This window comes from Anopheles merus, chromosome X (genome assembly GCF_017562075.2).
Source record: "Anopheles merus strain MAF chromosome X, AmerM5.1, whole genome shotgun sequence".
In the NCBI taxonomy this organism is placed as follows: Eukaryota; Metazoa; Arthropoda; class Insecta; order Diptera; family Culicidae; genus Anopheles; species Anopheles merus.
Window position 1 is genome coordinate 14,507,277 of NC_054081.1, and position 20,126 is coordinate 14,527,402.

Genomic DNA, 20,126 nt, shown 5'->3' on the forward strand with positions numbered 1-20,126 from the left:
CAACCCCACCGCCCCTGCACAAACCAAGCATCTGCCGGGGTACAAACAATTTAATTATGAGCAAATCTTTGCCGCGATCTGTTTCGCCTCCATTTTCGCCCTTTCACGCTAACAGGTCCCAAGTCGTTTCCCTGGATGGTACCTTGCTCCGAGTGTTATCGTTAGTCGGACCGAAGAATCTTGGATCTTCCAGCAAACACTAAAGATCAATCAATCAATCGCACACCGGTGTGCGGGGGTGTCGAAATGAACGCCACGATAGAGCGGCCCGCCTTGGCTTATCTGTAACGAGCCGACGCAAAAAGGTTGCCGGAGAGTTCCTGGGAACTTGCCGTAAGGGATTTGTAGCTAAATGCAGATCTAATTAAAAGTTGTTGAGCGAATGCAAATTCCACCGTGGACGACACTGGTCCATCTAAGAGTGCCAGACGAAAGGTGAGTGAGTGAGTGAGCGAGAAAAACAGGAGAATATACTATCGATTTTTTCTCTCCGTATTCTTGCGTTGGTTTTGCGAAAGCTTACCCGTCATCACACTAGACAGGGGTTTAATTATGAGTTTTACATCCTCTCAGCAGCTAAGCGCCTCTCGAAGGTGACGGAAGAAGGTATGTAATTAAGAAAAACAAAAAAGGGCTCCCACTTCCCAAAAAGGTCTGCACTGAAGCAGCAACGAAAGCAACACAGATTTCAACCACTGCTCGATATTGTACGATAATGCTCACGAGGGAGTTGCACAAAATATTCTGCAAAAAAAAAAAACAAGTGACCCACCCGCAGCCAAGAACTTCGGCGAACTTCTCTGAACAAGTGTGTCCAGAAGTTTTCACTCCCCGAGTTGCACGAGGTGTGCACTAGTGATGTGCTCTCTGGAGCGCACCCTAGACTCCGATCCGACTCCAACTATTGTTAGACCGATAACGACTCCGGCAAAATGGGAACCACTAGTTCCGCCCAGATTCAGAGACGTGCGAAGTCGTCCGAAGTCGTTCGGAGTCATCCAGAGTCAACCGGAGTCTCAGTCATCCAGAGTCGTCCAGAGTCGATCAGAGTCGACCGGAATCAGAGTTGATCGAAGTCGGACTACTACGACTTCAAACGTTTTTGGACAATTCCGAACGACTCCAGACGACTCTTGATGACTCCAGACATTTCTGGACGACTCCAAGCGACTCCGGGCTAATCTTGACGACTCTGGACGGCGACTCCGGATAACTCCAGGTAATTCCGGACGGCTCCAGACGATTTCGAACGACTTCCAAACGGATCGGAGTCGACTCCGGATTTTTGACTACTTTACCCATCACTAATGTGCACGAGCAAAATCCCCTCCTCCCCCTGTGTTTCGTCCACGCGTTCGATCCCTGTCAGCACAGCAAAGCACAGCAAACCCAGCGCTGGGATCGATTGAGTCCATGTAGGAGAGGGCCCTTGGCTGCTTTGGCCGAGCTGCTCAATCAATCCTTCCGGGTCAATAGAACCCGCTCTCCCCCGTGCGCACTGGCAGGTGAACCAGGTCACAGCAGTCTCGCCGAGCCTAATTATCGTTCCAAGCATCCCGGCTTGGATGCTGGCGTGATGGAGTTAACTCTGAGGGCTGTCTTCTGCACGCCTAAACCCTAAAATCACGCAAACACACGCACGCTCTACCTCAGCAATACACACATACACGACACAAGGCACAAGCGAGCGAAACAAGCCGCACGCAACCGGAACCCGTTGTGCCGAGGAAGCACAGCATCTGAAAGGAGTTTCGATCGATATTACCCTGATGGTTTGGCTGTGATGTGAACCTGCTCCTTCCCTTTTCCCTTGCCGACAATCGCCCAGCCTACCTGATGTAAAGTCAACCCACCCAACCGAACGTCCCCTCACCAATCCTTTGGTGATTTCCGAGACTGTTAGCGCAGCCGAGATTGACAATAATTAAGTGCCAAATGGGTTCGCTTTTTTATGCTTCTTCTTCGTCTTTTTCTTTTTCTCCTTGGAAACATCCCCAGGAATCTGGTGACGGATGATTAACCCAAATAGATTAGGGCCTGGATTTACGTACGGAAGCGAGGTTCCCTCCCAAAACGGACTCCGCTTTGTATTTTATTTGTATTTTTAGACCCTTCAAATAGACTCAAGCGAGGCCCTAACTGGTTCAAAGTGAGCTCCGTTCCACTCGAGCGAGCCTTGTAAGCCCGTTTTTCCTCACTCCTCCCTCGCCATCCTCCAGCCGTGAGAGCTTTAAAATGTGGCACAATATTGGTTTTAAATTACCGACCCTTCGGGGGAAGTTTTTTTTTTCAAATTCTTTTTTAATGCCACGACCTCCTCCACCAGCCGTCTGCGATTGGTAAGAAAATGGTGCGTTCGAAACCCTACACCCCACCCGGGTACAGGTGTACTACTCGCTAACCCTCCCCCAGTCGCACTCCAATTGTCCCTCGTTGCTGCGAGTGCGAAGTGAAGCGAGAAATTGACATTTTATTGCCATTATCAACTGCCAGCCGCAGATGATATCGGAACACTTCGATACGCATCTGCATGAATTGGAGGATGAGTTCCATTCCCCCCTTATTGCTTCTTAGATATCCACTTCCACTCGTTGGCAGGTAGGTTTCCACTTTACATTTTCCATTTTTATGCGAATTTTATCTACACTCCTCCCCCCTTCCTCCCCAATTTCCCATCTCCAGCGGTTGAAGAATGCGAGAGAGCCTGAAGAGCGCGCCGAGGCACGAAAGGCAAAGGCAGGTATTATTGATTTTAATCACATGCTTCTGCCACCAGGACGATAAGGGTGAAACGGAGAACGCAGATAGCAGGCCGCTCTGCCACCCTGTTCGGGGCGAGTTCATCATTGGCGCCTGGATCCTTTAGATTCCCGCAGTAGCTTGGTGGGGTTCAGCTTGTTCAGAACTTTAAAGCGCTTCCGCCCTTCCCGCCCGTACAAAGTTGGAATTTGCATTTTCAGCTGGCAGGAGTTGCGGCTGGTGTTCATGGCTACAGTGCCCCGGGCGCTTTAATTGCTCTCTTCTACAGCAGTTAATCCGTGCCCTATAAACTCTTACTTACACACTCAATCAGTTCGCAATGCATACGTACAATGGTGCGTTGGCAGGAGTTAGCAGGGGTGCTCAATTGCAGAATAATTTGAGACCGACGAAATGAACACATTAAGCAGGAAAAAGATGTTGGAATTACATTTTGATGACTCTCTCTTTCTCTCTCTCTCTCTCTCTCTCTCTCTCTCTCTCTCTCTCTCTCTCTCTCTCTCTCTCTCTCTATCTATCTATCTCTCTCTCGCTCTCTCTTTCTCTCTCTCTCTCCCTCTATTTCCCTTTCTCTTTCTTTCACGCTCTCTCTATTCCTCTCTCTCTATCTCTCTATCTATCTCTCTCATCCTCTATGCCTGTTTGTACCAGTCAACCATACAATACTTAAATCCTTCAAAATGGGAAAATGATCATGGGGGGAGCGGGTACGTTGAAAGAATGCTAGAAGTATAAAATTCACTTTTCTTTCCCACCATGCCCAAAAGGGTCTCATTTTACAGCCCAATCCAATCAAATGGTGGGTTGATTCTTTTTTGTTTCATTTGCTACCCCTTTTTATCTCAAAAGGAAGGAGCCGGAGAATTGGTGAATTGTGAATTGAGGCTAAAAACCGTTTCATCAAACGCAGCCAAATTATGACAACTCAATACATCGCGCCGGCCACACCGGGCGGTTCCCCGTTTACCGCCGATTTGTTAGCGGGCCAGGCACGGAAGCACGGAAAACCCGTTTTTCCCGAATGCTCGACACGTTTCCCGCACCACTTGTTTTTCTTGGCCAATATTTTCGACACCAACTCTAGCCAAATCGTGGCTGCCGTTGTTGTTGCGTTGGTGAAGGGCCATGGAAACATGTTTAACTTTACGATGCAGCAGCGGGCCGATACGTTTGGCAGTGGGCCAAGTGCGCGTTGGACGGGTTGGCGAAAGAAACTGGATGAAAGAATCAGCTGTTGAATTATTCAACGAAATTTCGGAACAGCAACCGGAGTCCCCTCCCCCGGTAAATGATCTCTCGGAACGGGATGATGATGATGATTCGCTTCGCAGATACGTGTGTTGGCACGTGTACGTGTGCTTGCTATTGGAGAGTTGGCTGTTGAAGTGGTTTTGTGTTTTGTTGTTTTTTTGGTTAAGACTTCTTTTTTACCAGAACCAAATGTACGCTCAGCTCATAACAATCATATGGGTAGACGAAGACGGTTAGATGTAGCGAATTTAATAATATGTAATGTCCAATTTGTTGATTTATGCTTTCAACTTTCAGCACCGGTTGAAATCCCTCTTTCTCTCCGGCAAAACGCATAGTTGACGTCACAAGATCCCCGCGTCCGTTCGCTTTTTGGAAAGGCAGAACAAGTTCACAGCAAGCGCTAGAAGTCGTTGATTAAATCAAAAAACCATCTCGCACTTACGAAACAGAAACGAAAAGCAGAGAGTGAAAACAAAAACATCGCGCAAACAACAGGCCGGAATTGTGATAACACAACAACCAGAACCGGAGGGTTCTAATGAAACGAGCAATAAATGCTAATTCGCCACTCCGACGCTGATCGTTCGTTCCGCTTGTGTTGGCTGTTCTCGGCGTATCTCGACGGGGGTTTAAAACCACTGCGCAGGTCACCGCCGGCTGGGGAAGCTGCGCACGCTACTGGTGCGCTCTTTCTCGCTCACACTCTCCATTGACGCGTGCTGTATAATGACGAGAATGAAGCGTCGTTTATTAGCACGGTCACTTTATCGGGATGAGTTTCGCAACACGACGCGCATGTGGATGATGTCACTTTTGGTTGCTTTGCAACTGTTTTGAGAGTTTGGCAAACTTTTAAGAGATTTGTTATTAACTAAACAGTATTTTTTCTGATTTTTTTTACTGGGAAAAAATCCCCCACACTTGACCAAGAGCTGCCCAACAGTCGCTGCGAACGACAGGAAGCTTGATAAGGGAGCTGATAAGAGCAATCCACCCTTCCCAGCTTGCATCCGGCGCTTCGCAGCGCACACACAATAAAAAAAACTGCAAACATCGTCGCGTCTACTCGCGCACGCGATTATGAAATAATAATCTCCGAAGGCATACGCACAAAAATAGAATAAGCCCTTTCCCTCTCGCGACTTACCTTGCTTGTGACGCGCTCGAACGCACTGAACTCTGCCAGTCGGCTGGTATGGTATAGTACGGCCTACTGCGTCTTCGGTCACTGTCGAACTGAGACTGAACTGTTTGGTCCACACACAAAACATGTGTGTGCCCAGTGGCGAGCAAAAAAAAAAAAACAACACAACAAAATACCACACACTCACACGAAACAACACAAATCCGCGACTTTGCCTGCCGGCCCTTACCCGGTAAGCTAACCGGCTTAAAAGATTTTCACTGTGTAGGTGACGCACCGCACGGCAGCATAGATCTCTTCACCACCACCCCCTGCGGGTCTGCGCCGAGCTAGTGAATGAAAACATACCGACCAGACACACTGACACAAAGGTCTGTCAAAAAAAAATAGCTCTTTGGTGTTGTTGAAGAACCTCGAGAGGATGATCATATGACTTGGCGAGGGAAGTGCGCGCGGGATTACCCCATCAGCTGATCACGCGATTTCGGCAACCTTCAGGCGATGGGAAATAGAACGCCGTTTTCGGTGTTGGTGTGTAGCGTGTCTTGGTGCCTGTTTTTTTTTTTCTTCTGATGTATCAATTATCACATTTGATAAATGGAAACGATCCGAGATAGTGTTATTATCGCATGACCGTTCTAGAAGAAGGTGCTACTGACTATCTTCCTGCGGGTGAAGGTGACTTTAGGTGTTGAAGGATTCCGTTTAATTAAGTCTATCATTGGATGTACAATTCCATGCATTCGTGAATTTCCCAAGCATCCTTACTTATCCATCGCTCCCAAGCATCCAACCACGTGTTTATCATATTCTGTATATCTTCCCACAACTTCCCGGTATAGGAGATACTTCAACGAACTTTTCTGGTAGTGCCTGTTACCGATTGTAGAATATCTAAATCATGACATTGAATATTATGCCAAGCCTGATCGATTTATTGTACTGATGAGGAAAATGAAGTTTTGGTAGGAATCGATTCCGACTAGCACCAATTTTTGTGTGGAATCAATTCCGGATAGTAGGTCCCGAATCAGAATAAGCTCCGAAATCGGTATCGGTTCCGGGATATTCATGAGAATGGATCGTTTTCAATTACATAGCAATAAAACCCGTCACCCAGATAAGGGTGATGTGCCAGTCAACTTAATACTTAAATAAGGGTCGAAGCATTCAGTATACTGGTGGAAGTTCGGAATCGGACCTACCCAATTTCCATTCCGTGTTTGGAATCGATTCCGGAGCTAATTCCGATTCCAGAGCCGATTCCGATTCCGTAGTCGATTTTGATTCTGGAGCCAATTCCGATTCTGGGGCCAATTCCGATTCTGGGGCCAATTCCGATTCCGGAGCCGATTCCGATACTGGAGTCGATTCTGATTCCTCAGCCGATACCGATTGTGGAACCGATTCCAATTCCGGAGCCGATTCCAATTTCGATCCCGGTGCCGATTCCGATTCTGGAGCCGACTCCGATTCCAATTTTGATTCCGAAGCCGATTCCGATTTTGATTCCGGATCCGATTCCAATTCCGAAGCCGATTGCAACTCTAGAGCCGATTCCAATTCTGGAATCGGAATCGATAGTTGAATCTTCTCGGTACTTGCAAGTCATCAAACTGTTCAAGATTATAAGCACCTGTTTCCGCTTGAATTCAGAACTGACCAAGTAGCCAGAGCTAAACGAATTCCCGAAATATGCCACCAGTATGTGATTTCCCCCAACCTTTGTCCGAAGTGGCTCGATAGACCGATGCAGGATATTTTAAATGTTTTAAAATTGCAAAACCTACCCTTAATGACGTCCCTGACGTCATCACACATACTTAACGCTCAACATTCGTTCGATTTACCGCCGAACAAGACAAGTTAGCTTGCATCTTATCGCTGTCGGTAACAGCGAAACAGAATCTACATTGCCCAAATTCAGCGAGGCGATTTTCAACATCAATATGATCTGCGTCGCCAAAAGAGCCATCGATTCATGTGTAGTTGATTATGTTTTGTTTTTTATTTCATCACTAGCGAATTATTACAAGCATTGGTATTTGTTTTCCATTTTGCTATAACACAGCTCATTGTTGTTTCTTCCTTACCCTACCGATCTTGCTCCAACGCTTCTGTACCAGACTTCATTTTCAACAAATAACCGCATGCTTCACTCGCTGAAAGATGCTCGATCCTAACTGATGAGCATTCGAGAGCTAAGTGGGATAAGGGAGGTGGTGTTAAGAGACTAAGAGAAATAAAACAACAAAATTGCCTTTTTGTTCAAACCTAATATTACTCCTCGCCACACTACATCCCCAACATGGTGGCCTTTTTCTTGTAAATATTAAATAAAAGTGTGCATGTAACAACACTAACTTCCTTCCTATAATATCGCTAAATGGGATTGCTAGGGTGCAGGGTGACCACTATCGGTCGCAGGGGGAAGTGGAAAACCGGAACACGACGTACGATCAAATGTAGCTCTGCCGCAGGCTGTCACTAAAGTAAAGGGTAAGGGAGTGCAGTGCTTCCATCAGGGCGACGAGCATCAGCGACAGTGTCAGCGAGCCAAGCTTGCCCGCCGCGACGGGCGGATGGTTCGCAACACTGCAGCCGGCCGACGGTGCGCGCTGGGACTGGGGCGTGCCCCTTGCCACCGGGGAGCGCTTTCGGCCGCCGGCGAACCGGACCGGCTCGGAGCAGCGCCGGCAAAGCAGTTTGAGATCGGTATCGCTGAAGGATCGCACCGGACGGTGGTTTTGGTTGCTACTGGCACCATCCCCCTCCTCACCCCCGCCGCCATCGTCGTCAGCGGGTGCGCCCGGTCGGCTAAGGCTGTGCGTTGATGCTCGCAGGCTGGTGCGCTCGTTGCCATCGTGCCGCGATTCAAATCACGAGATAACAGCTACGGGCGCATCGTTGATGACCGGTTCGTACGTTCGCGATGAGTCAATCTCCAGCAGAATAAGCTATAATTGATAATGAGAGAAGAATAACAACAACAAAACACATAAATAACGTCACTCATCGTTACACAGGGGATGTACGGCTAAAGCAAAGAGATGTTCGGCTTTACCGGCGGATGATCCAGCTGCATCGTGCGGAACTCGTCCGTGAACGTGAGCACGTAGAAGCAGAAGGCGGTCGCGACGATCCACTCCGAGATCGAGCTGGCCACGTGATACTCCCAGCCCCCGTCCGACGGGTACCACTTGCGGGGGTCCGTCCCGCGGAACAGGATGTGCGAGATGACGCCCGTCACCGCGACGATCATGAAGAACACGGTGCACACCACCGACAGGGCCATGCGCAGGTTCGCCTTCTGCATCGTGCCCATGTACGGCTGGATGTAGTACGAGATGTACGACTGTATCCAGAAGTACACCGTGCCGAGCCCGAAGCTCAGGAACGCGCCGACGTAGTGGACGATCCGCACGTTCGTCTCCTGGAAGTTGCCGACGATGCTGATGCCGAGACAGCTGCCGATACCGATCCAGAAGCCGATGCCGCTGCACCGGCCCAGCGCCTGCCGGACGTCACTGTGCCGGAACGAGAGCTCCTGTATCTGCCGGTAGCGCACGTAGATTGTGATGCCAACTAAAAGGGTTTAACAGAGTTTAGCAAAAACTGCTGAATCATCGAACTACAATTACTTTTGTACTATGGAATTAAGGATTTATGACCCGATCATTGCAGAATACATGAATGCATGAATTTATGAACATTAATTTAACAAATTATTTTATGGATGCAGATTTAACTGTAATTATCCAATATACTTGAGTCATTGGTCGCATGATTCATCTCCAATAGATTGGCAAACGAACTAAAAAACCCCCCTCATAAATTAGATTTACGCCTCTACTTACGCAGCACACAGCCAATGTTGATGAACTGCCCAAACACGCAGCTTTCGGGTGAGTAGGTGGCCGCATCGCTGATGTACGGTACCGTCGGCACCACATGCCCTTGCAGTACTGCGGCAATGTACCTGAAACGGTGAAAGCCCAAGGCGATTTAGCAGGCGGAAAGGGCAAACGAGCAGAGCTACGCAATACTAACGTGCCGATGAAGGTGAAATTGAACAGCAAAAACACGGAGATTGGAAGTAGGTAAAGGTTCGACATGGTTGCAGCTCCCTCCGCGCGATACGCTTCACCAGAGTGGGCAGGAGAGATTGGTGTCCGTATTTACCGCGGTACCGCAACAAAACTGGACGTCTTTTCCTTCTTGAACGGGGAACAACACACAAAACGCAGCTTCACTCTATCCCTTGCCCGAGTTCTGTCATCGGGGCAAGAGTGTTGGGTGCTAGTGCTGTAGCTGACTCATGCCAAACGGTGCAGCCTCGGTCATGCCTCGAACCGTACCACGCGCTAGTTGCGTGTGGGTGGGCAGGGATTCACCGTACGCGTTGTTTGCGTAGTGTCGCTTGCGATGCGAATTGTAATTGTGCAATTGCAACACGGGGGGAAAAAACGGCTCCTAAACACGAACGAAAACGTACCAAAACTAATCGCGGCGCACCGCTTGCCTTACTGTTCCGAGCGCTTGTTCTCTTGTTGCTGCGTTTTTGTTTTGATGAAACGCAACTATGCGCTGCCCGGGGTTGTCGTCTCGCTCGCTCGCCCGTACGGCCATTTGACGTTTGCCGTGCGCACACGGTACACAACTGACAGCTGACAGTGATGCGTTTCTATTGCGTTTCTACGATGCACGATTTATACATCGGTAAGTGGGGGGAAGCAGGGTGGGGAGGAGTCGTATTTTGTACGTGAATAATGCACCTAAAACTATCATAGATGCGAGTGGTTTGCTCCTAGTGAGGAAAAATATTTCGTCCTCCTAAGGCTGATCGTGTGGCACAGTCGTCAATATCATGCCGAGCTTAACAGCATGCCTTAATAACACAATGTTTCAAGGCGCGTACAGTGCGGGTATTCAAAATCGGGTATTTTTAGGAAATTCACATTGAAGTCCAGTCGCTCTTCCTACTTTGCGATCCATTCATCAATTTCCTAGAATTATAAATCATCATGAAAACTGTGCAGTGGGCTTCATTAATTACCTTTCTACACGGAAATGTGAAATCAGAATCAAAAATAAACTTTTATATGGGAATAATGGGGGGAGCATAATGACATTTTTCATGGTAGAAAGAGTGTCCGAATTGGAAGTGTCCGACTTTGAATTCCACCACTGTATGCATAAAGTGCTCAATTCGCAGGGCTTTAACTGCTTCTAATTAATGTGAGCCGCGTACAGAGCTACGCAAAATAAAAGCTTGTGCCGTTTATCCAGGTACCTTTTATCCGGCTGTCCGTTAATCTGTGCTGTTGAAATGACAATTCAATACAAAGGTGACATTGCGTTATGAGGAGGATATTTGAAAAAGCGGCATATTAAGAGCATATTGTCGTCACAAAAAAAAAACGCTATAACTCTTGGCAAATTTCAACTATTCTTATTGGAAAAACATAACGGTAATAAGAACTGGGTTAGTTTTATCAAAAAATAAGATAATTTTCCAAACATGAATCAGGAATTGGTGATAAAATATATCATTTAACTCATTATCCGTGTAATTCGCATATCCGGGCGAGGTTAAGTCCCGAGAAGCCCGGATAAACGGTGCTCCACTATAATTGAATTCTCAAGTGCTCCAATGCACGTGGCACATCAAGAATCTCAACCATTACCGGATGTGAAAGTTATCTTGAATCTATGCGATTCCTGAAACGGATCCCCAAGACAAACCGATGTAGATGTAATGGAACATATCCGAACTAGAGTAGTGCTTCAAGAACCAGAACTATACGATTCATTCAATTCATCCTAAAGAACAAACGACCTACGTTAATCTAAGCAACGTTCATCGATTCTTTATAAATCATCATGTACTTCTTCTTGCGTAATGAAACTAATTGCCATATTTTCATAAATGCAATGAACGAACGATTCGCGATTCACGTTCAGTTCATCTAGATGAAAAACCTAGTACGTTCACGTTCATGAAAATAAACCAAAATGCTCAAGCCTAATCCCAACCCCATACCGGTCTAGGGACTGTTTTTGAACTCCAGTACTGTAAATCAGTTCTATGTCTGATACTGACCCAAAGCCATACCGATCCAGGAACTGATACTGAACCAGTCCTGAAACTGATCCCAATCCCATACCAGTTCTGAAAATGAAACTGGCCCTAGAATTTATCCTAAATCGATACCTATCCTGGAAAGGATTCTGAACGTATCCTGTGTCTGGGACCCTTGCTGAATTGGTAGTATTTATTTTTTCGGTGCATTAATGGATGTAGAACTAAAGCAGAAATTCATAGATATAGAAATCCAAGTAGACAGTAAGTGTCTAACTAACGTACGTTACCCCGTACTAAAATTTGTTTGTAAATGTACAAAAATTAAAATATATTAGTCTCTGAGGTAGCGGTAATCGCTACTGCGGGCGTGCGGGCGTGCGTGTGGAAAAACCAAAATTATTTGATTCTGACGCATGCGGTTGCAAACTGTCACCCGCAGCGGGTGTCAAATTCCATACATTTTCAGAAAACGCACGCACGCCCGCATCAGCGATTACCGCTGCCTGATCCTTCAGACTGAAATATCAGCAGCAACTCCACTTCTAGTACATAAACCCGTCACTTGAAAAAGTCGAACGATAACAACTGCTGGAGGAGCTTTCTCTGTTGGATTTTTTTTTCTTTGACTGACTGGGCCCAACTCACGACCTGAACCTGAGCTTTTAAAGTTAAAAACCACTGCAGCCAGCGGCGGATCTAACGGTAAGCAAACTAGGCGGTCGCCTGGGGCCTCGTCGATTTAGGGGTAGATCGATAGATCGATAGTCTATAGTATACAGTATGTATAAAAGTTGACAGAGTACTAGGTACTAGGACCCCCGAAGGAGGGACGTTGGGGTACTGAGACTCGCGTATCATTTAGCCAATCGATTCAACATATTGAGACAATACCCACATTATCGGAACGTGGACCCTGTGTGAGTTTTGCATTTGATTGAATTCGATTATCGAACAATGCGACCTATTCGAAGTTCCTGATTGTCTCGAAGTAAGCTCCGAAATATTTTAGTATCATGAAATCATCTCCTATTTACCGTATAGAATATTCTTTCTTCCTTTATTCCTTTATAATGAAAACAAGTACGCAATAACATGATAAACAAGGTAATGATACAAAATGAGCGGAGAAAACAGAAGCAAACGAAGGAGAATATCTTTCCTCATCCCCTAGGATCGTTTTCAACCTTCTCAGCATCACCTTCTCAAAAGAGCCTACGTTACCTTGAAGGAAACCAAAAGAAAGCCCTTCATTATGATCTCCCTCTATCTCTCCTTGTCCCTACCGCGTAGTATCTCCCTCGCTCTGCTTCCGTTATCCCCGCTGCCGTAAAAGATTGATCATAACCAGCTAAGCGTTCTTCACCTCAAGATCCGACGTCTCTGCGCAGTGATTTTGCATTAAATGCATCATACGGTTTAATTATATCGGTGCCACATCCCTATTATATTACTTGGAGCACGAAACAATAACGCTTAGTCATACGAGGGATACGTATAATATACTTTCGTGTTGTTGCTAACGTTAACTACAGCGATTAACATGGGAATATTAACTTTGCGTCCTGCTAACGACGATAAGGATTAAAAAGGAAGCGTGTACCAAACTTCTTTCTATTAACTAATCTATGCTAGCTGCAATATGAACAACAAAACCCTGGTAAACCGGTGGCCAGCAGATCGCGGACCACGTACCACAAATTCCCAAACTTCCGAAAAACCACAGATTGCCTGTCGGGGGGATTCGACCTACACGGCTGTACCGGATCAGTTCAACGAAATAAAATAACTAATAGTATGTTGATTTTTTTCAATTCCAAAAAGCGTAAACTCTGGGCCACCTGGTTGATGTCTAGTGGAGTAAAGTCCACCAGCATTCGCCAGCAAAAGCTAAGCATCCTACCAAGCGCATGCAAATGTTCAAAACGGGACGAGAGCGAGGCTCACGCGGGCTCCTCACGAGGTCGTGTTAGACGTGGCCCTCGGCAGCTTGATGTACTTCCCGTGCGGACACTGGTGGCGATCGGGCTTAACGCTTTCGGAATTGACCCGCTGCTATTTGGTGGCGATGCAGTTTTTCGCGATCGGCGGCAGCGAGGTGGTACCGTGCCCACCGCCCGCCACCGGCACCGTGTGATGGTGGTGATGGTGGTGGTGGTGGCCGTGCGGCTGCTGCTGCTGCTGGTGATGGTGATGCTGCTGGTGCGGTTGCTGCTGCTGCTGCTGCTGCATGCACTTGTTGTGGCGGCAGATCTCCTTCCGCAGCTCCGCCAGTTTCTTTTCCATCTCCTTCTTGCGCTGGAACGGATTTGTTTGATGATGAATCACGATATTCAGACGACGAAACTAATGCTAGACTACAGCATCAACAAACACTGGACCACTTACCGCTACTTCATACTCGAGCTTATCCTGCACGATATGAATCTTCTTTCGCAGGTCCATGATCCCTCGCACCAGATGATCGGCGGTGCTTTTCATGTTTGCCTTGAAGAGATGACAGGTCATTAAGATAACGTTCGGTTCTAGCTAGCGCACACCCATATACCCAGTACCTTACCATGATTTTAAGCTTCTCGGGCGAATGGGGCAGACAGCTCGGCGCATCCCCCTTCAGTGGGCAGTTCTCGGGTAGACGGGCCAAACAGGGGCGACGCCGGCGACATCCCTCCAGGTGCCAGGTGACATGCTCGATCTGATGCTGCAGCTTTGCCTTTTCTCGGCAGAGCGCTTCACCCTTCGCCTGCAGCTCTGCCAGCTGTTTCTTGCGCGCCTCATCAAACTGTAACCGAGAGAGTATAGACCTTTCATTAAAACACGTTCCAGCTGGAGCAGACGGTCGGTAGGTTCGTACACGTACACTACATACCTTCGCTCGACGGAGCGCTTCCTCCTCCTGCATCTCCTTGAACTTGAGCGCTAGATTCTTGTAGTTGGACTCGATTTCGTGACGCTCTTTCAGCACATTGTTAATTGCCTGCAGAACATTGATTTCTGGCGGAAATATAAAGCAACAAGATTGACTTGTGGTGTTAAGAATCATTCTGAGAGTCAATGTTATGCGAATGGAAAACTCCTGAACATTGAAAGTGCCTTGGGTCTTTGGAAACACACATGCTAAAGGTCAGAATGTATTGACCCATCGCCTTTATGTTCAAATTTATCCTTCAGATTTTCCTTCCTTTATGTCTTACATAAAGTTTTGTTATCTCAATCCATCTATCCATGTAGGCATAATGTTGCTGTAGATTGTATTCTAGGTGAATTGCCAGAGTTCAACACAATACTGGCGGCAAAAGTTTACCCATCAATATCTGCTATTCTGCTTGAAACGATCAACCATTATTATTTTCAACCATTGGATTCACCGCTCCTTTAGACCTCTAGCAAAAATTGGACAAACCAATTCATTACTGCCCTGAAGACCTGAAATTCCTGCAATCTTCTTGAATGTTTAAGTTAATCGTGCCATAGATGCCATGGATAGATTCTACCATACACCACCATATTTGTCATTGACCTATAGCAATCGCGATGTTAGTAACCCAGTTCGATGACATCGTTGTCCTAGTTCTTTTATCTATTCTCGGTTTTAGACTCGCACCTACCACTCCACAGTCCTCGCCGATGCTATTTTCGGTAACCATTCAACCCACCCCAATACAACAGGGCTCTGTCTCATATTCACAAAGAGTGTCTTGTCATGGTTCCCTCTTCTTGGACTTTCTTTTCATTTTTTGCTGCTTATTCTTACCATACTTTTTTTTCGCTTGAGGGGGGGGGGGGGCACGCGTATGATACAGAATATCGTGGGCAACAACCAAACAACCCCAACCTTTAGCACTTCCTCCGCCTGCTCCTCCTGTATTGGCTAAACTATGTTGCCCAAATGCCGCGGTGACCTCCTAACCTTATTGTTCACCCCATACTTTACGGGTATTCCTTTTTTATTCAACAATTACATCTCTTTAATTCCATTACCTTGTGTCCCATCTTTATTTTTGTGACAATAGCACCACGCTTTCATTGCGTTGAAGACAAATTGATAATGCGTGCAAAGTAAGCGCCCTGATTTTGAATTTCGATAAAAGCTCTAGCAAAAGCAAGATGACGAGCCTCGGAGTAGTATTTTAAAAAGACAACCCCCCATCTACTTTACCCAGGACCTTTCGCTGGCGGAAGGCAACGTAAATGCAAAGGATTTCCCACACAGTCCCATCGCGCACGCGACCTGCCGCCGTAACGGAATGTTTGTTTGAAATTGTTTCTTCCGCCTGCGAATTGCTTTCTAGCCCGCAACCATTCTGACCCGATTTTTTTGCAGCTTAGGGGTATACTCCGGCCACACACACCAGATCTCCCTCCCTGGCTGTTTGTTAGATCAATGACAAAAGGCAATAGCTTAAGCGGAACCAAACTTCTGGTTGTATATACAGAACAACGAGGTTTTTTTTAGACCCGTCTACCACAAAGAGCTTACTTGGACGACGAGCTTACTGCGAAAATGTGCAGGCAACGTCTCAGGTTTCGCGGATATATGTGCTGTAGGTGCTGAGGCACTGTACAAACAAACAGGGGAGCCAGCCAGGGAGAGCGTAATTGGACAATTTGCGCATCACCTGGAGGGACACATTGACTTTTGTACTTAAGAGTTCCCTGTCGATTTGACCTCTTACTAGCCTTAGAAAGGGGACATTAAAAAACAAAAACAGACTTACTTTCTTCATTTTTGCTAATGCGTTCCTTGATTTCATCCAGATTGGCAGGTGATAGCATGTCGCGGGCTCACTTCTTCGGGTTTTTGCTCTGGACCTGAGGTCTAGCGTTACTGAACGCTCTCGTCTGATGAGCATACAATAAATCTACCAACCAAAAACGAACGGAACACGTAGTTTAGCAGGCAACGGGTTGATTGATGATCACCAGCATCTCTACTTCCATGTTGAAACCTTTGAGTTTTGCTTCGGTTTGAGGCTGTAGTTTGTCTTTTGCTGGAGATTGGTAGAATGAATTCCTCTAGAAATTGTCGTTATACCACAGCAAAAGCACGCACGGGCAATATCTACACGAGCACTCCAGAGCTGAACACGGTACTGAGACCTGATTCTCCTGACACCGCAGGGCTGAATCGGAACACTAAAGCAGAACAATATGCGCCAATCGTCGAACCAGCACTGACACAGAGCATCGAGCTCGCGGACCGCCAGGACGTGAATGGTGCAGCATAGGCCTAACGCTTCTCACTGGCTTTGAGGGATCTAGTGGGTAGGACGACCAAGGAAGGGAAGATTGTTTACATCCGTTGCCGGGAAAGCCCACCCAACGATTTTTCATGTCCTTAATGGTGCCTGGTTCGGGTTTTTTTTCACTTTCCACCACGCGAGCAGCTAGATCTCGTTTTCTTTCGGATCCAGAAACCGAATGCATTGCCGTTTATTTAATTCATTGCAGGAGTGGCTAAATTCTGGATCTTTATGTGTAAAGCTATCGTTTTTTCTATGCGTAAAGATTCCCTATCTGCCGGACCGGTCTGGTGGTACAGTCGTCAACTCGTACGACGTAACAACATGCCCATCATGGATTCAAGTCCCGAATAGACCGTGCCCCCATACGTAGGATTGACTATCCTGCTATGGTAACAATAAGTCACTGAAAGCCAAGCTCACTTCACTAGTGGGTACTGGGAGGCCTTTGCCGACAGCGGTTGTTGTGCCAAAGAAGAAGAAGAAGAAGAAGAAGAAAGATTTCCCTATATACAGACTAACTTCACTGGAAATTATGCTTCCAAATATAAAAATAGCGATAAGAAGGAGATTATATGAGAACCTTAACACAATGAATAGCGAAAGTCTCATTAAATATTGAATAAAACTCCAATCTTGATTCCCCCTTGAAGCAAGTTCCATCTTCTTAACAAAGGAACTTGTAACTTCCAAAAACTACTTTGAAACAACTTCTATGTCTCTTTTTATACTATTTCATCGATGATTTAATAACTGACTGTATTTAATCACTTTTAGTCCCTGTTTTCAACTCGAAAAAACATTGTTAAAATTCCCATTAAAAGCCTCAAAGCAGTCAGTCGAGTGATGGTTTGAGTCGTAGATCATCTATCAAGGTTTGGGGACGGGTATTGTCCAACTACAAGAAATTCCAGGCCTTTATACAAGATTTTAACGATTTAAGGATCATAGGAACGGCCTGAATTGTCTGCTGATTTAAGCATTCCATAACTGCCTGTTGATCTAATGGCAAAAGTGCCAGTTCCTACAAGGACCATCTCCGAATATTATCCAAGTCATACGGTTACAGGAACAGAAGAGATAGAATAAGTAACCTTTACATGTTTGACGCAGTCGTAAATGTTTGTTACTACTTATTCAAAGGTCATAATAAAAACCTGGAAAGGTTCTAGCCCAGTTCCAGCCGCAGTTTCTAGGAACTGAGCCAAACAACATCAAAACAAATTGCCCAGTAACAAACTGGGGCTTCGGAGAGGCGCTAAAGGAAGTGTTAGCTTATGCCCAAAATATTTTATAATTTTCGGATCATAAATTTAACGGTGTCTAGCAAACAAGATCTTTGTACAACATGCTCATCCACTCGAAATGTGCACGTGCGTTCATTGTTTTGTACCCTTCGCCCTTCCGATGACAACACACACACACACACAGTGCCGCGCTGACAGGTCTGGCTGTCATTCGTGCACCGAGGACAAAAACAAAACTCATCGCACTCGTCGATGGTGGTTGCACACACAACGAGCAACACAGGCAAATAGCCGTCTCATCGTAGCTGGAGTCGCAACTGAAGCTGAAATCCTCACAACTCCAGCTCAACCAACTACGCACAGAATGAGCAGCAAGAGCACGTTTTTCTACGAGCTGGCCCGGAAGTCGGAGAACGAAATACAGGCGACGCTGATGCGCTGCCCGAGCCACATTACCGAGCGGGACGAGGTAGGCTTCACGCAGCGTTTTTCGGCTTGCACTACCTTATGCCCTTTTTTATTTCAGAGCGAACGGCTGCTCGTCCACTGGGCGGCACTCGTCGGCCAGGAGCGGCTCGTCGAGTCCATCCTCGAGCGGCACCCGGACCAGCTGAACGCGGAGGACGATGCCGGACTGACGCCGCTAATACTGGCCACGCTCGGTCGCCATCCGGCCATCGTCACCATGCTGACGTTTCGCGGCGCCAACGTGCACCAGCGCAGCAGGCGGGGCCATTCGGCGCTGCAGTACGCCTGCTCGAAGAACCAGCCCGCCATCGCCCGGCACCTGGTGCAGCTCGGCGCGAACGTGGACGTGGTGGACTACCTGAACGAGACGCCGCTGCACCGGGCCACCGCCATCGGGTCGACCGAGCTGATCGGGCTGCTGATCGAGGCGGGCGCCAGCCCGAACATACCGAACAGCGAGGGCAACACGCCCCTGCACATGGCCTGCGAGGAGGACAAGCAGGAGTGTGCGCTCGAGCTGGTGCGGGGCGGCGCCAACCTGGAGCTGCAGAACCGGTACGAAAAGACGCCGCTCGACCTGGCGTCCCGCTCGCTGCGCCAGGTGCTGTCCGCGTCGGTCGCAAGCAGGCGCCAGGCGGGTTAGAGTAAGGGGTCAGCGGGGCGATGTTAGATTTAAGAGCGTTACGTTACGAGCTGGCAAATGTCCGTGTACCGCACGCGCACCCTATTATGTGTGTGTGTGTGTGTGTTTTTAAATACTCCACGTGCGAGCGTTGTGAGGTCATTTGTTGCTGTCAGCGAGTTGAAGCAGCAACTGAGTATCATCCAAACAGTGAATTAAAATTACTACTTGAGCTAAAAAAAGTTTAGAAATTAAAATAAAAACTCACCCACGCATGTACTGTAGGCTTGGGCAATTCGATTCATTTCCATAAACGTGAACGTACTAGTTCTTTCCTTTACATGAACTGAACGTGAATCGCGATTCATTCGTTCATTTCAGTTTATGAAAATATGGTAAATGGTTTAATTTCGCAAGAGGAATTACCTTATTACATCTGGAAAATTATTTGGCAGACCAGGACAATATTTAATTCCACGGGTAGGATGATCTTTTTGTGAATGATCTAGTCATACGGTTCACGTACATATTTGTATTGGATGAGATAAACGACCTCGCGTAATAGGAGGTTCTTCAATTCGACGGGTAGGATTACGGTTTACGTTCATATTGGTATGGGAGAAAATGAACCTGGCTTTGTAAGACGTTCTTTATTTCGACGGATAGTAGTGGTGTTAAAAACTGATTTTTTTTTGATGATCGGCTCAGTTCCGGTTCATTAATAAAGGTGATCCGGATCATTTGATCGGATCAATCATTCAATCGTGCGTTTTCTGTTTGTTAAACCTGTCATTTATTGCCAAAGAGAAAGAGAACATCTTATTGAATGCTTCCCACAGTTTTTGGTTCGTTCCCACTATTTATTGGGCGTTACCCATTTTTTTTTATTTTTTATTTTTTGGTGAATTATATTGATGTCCAATAGGACTAACATTATGAGGAAACTAATCAAAAACATATGGGAAACGGTGAATAAATCGTGAGACACACTCTAAACAGAACAGAAATCAATCAATAAATTGTGGGAACCCTGTATCCAGTTGTTTCTCTCTGGGAAGCGATGTTCCGGATCTTTAATAAACTGATGCATGTTTCACTCGCTCAATTCACTGATCCGAATCATTTGAACGAATCCGGATTTGATCTTACATCACTAACGGATAGGTCGTTCATTTCGTGAACGTCTTGGTCATACGGTTCACGTTCTTATTTGCATGGGGAAAATGAACGACCTGGCGTACTAAGACGTTCTTTATTTCGACTGGTAGGACATTATTTTCATGACCAACTCAGTACATTTTTAAAA

At 46.7% G+C, this 20,126-nt stretch overlaps 4 protein-coding genes across 6 annotated transcripts in view; 1 reads left to right on the forward strand and 3 right to left on the reverse strand.

The window, feature by feature from the left end:
- Positions 1 to 5,572, reverse strand: part of LOC121598787 (probable glutathione peroxidase 2) — an 85,779-nt gene extending 80,207 nt beyond the window's left edge. Inside the window, exon 1 of one of the 2 annotated variants that reach the window (XM_041926079.1) lies at positions 5,162 to 5,492. The gene's annotated coding sequence lies outside the window, so the exon portion shown is untranslated. Of the gene's footprint in view, positions 1 to 5,161 lie in introns of both variants that reach the window. The other variant, XM_041926071.1, reaches the window with a different exon arrangement.
- Positions 5,573 to 7,142: 1,570 nt separating this feature from the next.
- LOC121595858 (DNA damage-regulated autophagy modulator protein 1) lies at positions 7,143 to 9,791 on the reverse strand. Its single transcript, XM_041920162.1, has 4 exons — positions 9,209 to 9,791; positions 9,016 to 9,137; positions 8,223 to 8,743; positions 7,143 to 8,115 (listed from the first exon to the last, which is right to left on the reverse strand). Exons 1-4 carry the CDS (start codon positions 9,271 to 9,273, stop codon positions 8,038 to 8,040), a joined length of 786 nt encoding a protein of 261 aa, XP_041776096.1. The 5' UTR covers positions 9,274 to 9,791; the 3' UTR covers positions 7,143 to 8,037.
- Positions 9,792 to 12,061: 2,270 nt separating this feature from the next.
- On the reverse strand, positions 12,062 to 16,441 carry LOC121591834 (putative mediator of RNA polymerase II transcription subunit 26). 2 transcript variants are annotated; one of them, XM_041912862.1, is made up of 5 exons: positions 15,959 to 16,441; positions 14,110 to 14,234; positions 13,801 to 14,022; positions 13,629 to 13,727; positions 12,062 to 13,538 (listed from the first exon to the last, which is right to left on the reverse strand). In XM_041912862.1, exons 1-5 carry the CDS (start codon positions 16,014 to 16,016, stop codon positions 13,296 to 13,298), a joined length of 747 nt encoding a protein of 248 aa, XP_041768796.1. In that variant the 5' UTR covers positions 16,017 to 16,441; the 3' UTR covers positions 12,062 to 13,295. The 2 variants fall into 2 exon arrangements, with proteins under 2 accessions (XP_041768796.1, XP_041768786.1); XM_041912852.1 differs by having other exon boundaries at positions 14,101 to 14,234.
- A 1,485-nt stretch (positions 16,442 to 17,926) lies between these two features.
- On the forward strand, positions 17,927 to 19,582 carry LOC121602719 (26S proteasome non-ATPase regulatory subunit 10-like). Its single transcript, XM_041931510.1, has 2 exons — positions 17,927 to 18,199; positions 18,257 to 19,582. The coding sequence occupies exons 1-2, from the start codon at positions 18,095 to 18,097 to the stop codon at positions 18,839 to 18,841; spliced, it is 690 nt and encodes a 229-aa protein (XP_041787444.1). The 5' UTR covers positions 17,927 to 18,094; the 3' UTR covers positions 18,842 to 19,582.
- The last annotated feature ends 544 nt before the right edge of the window (positions 19,583 to 20,126 follow it).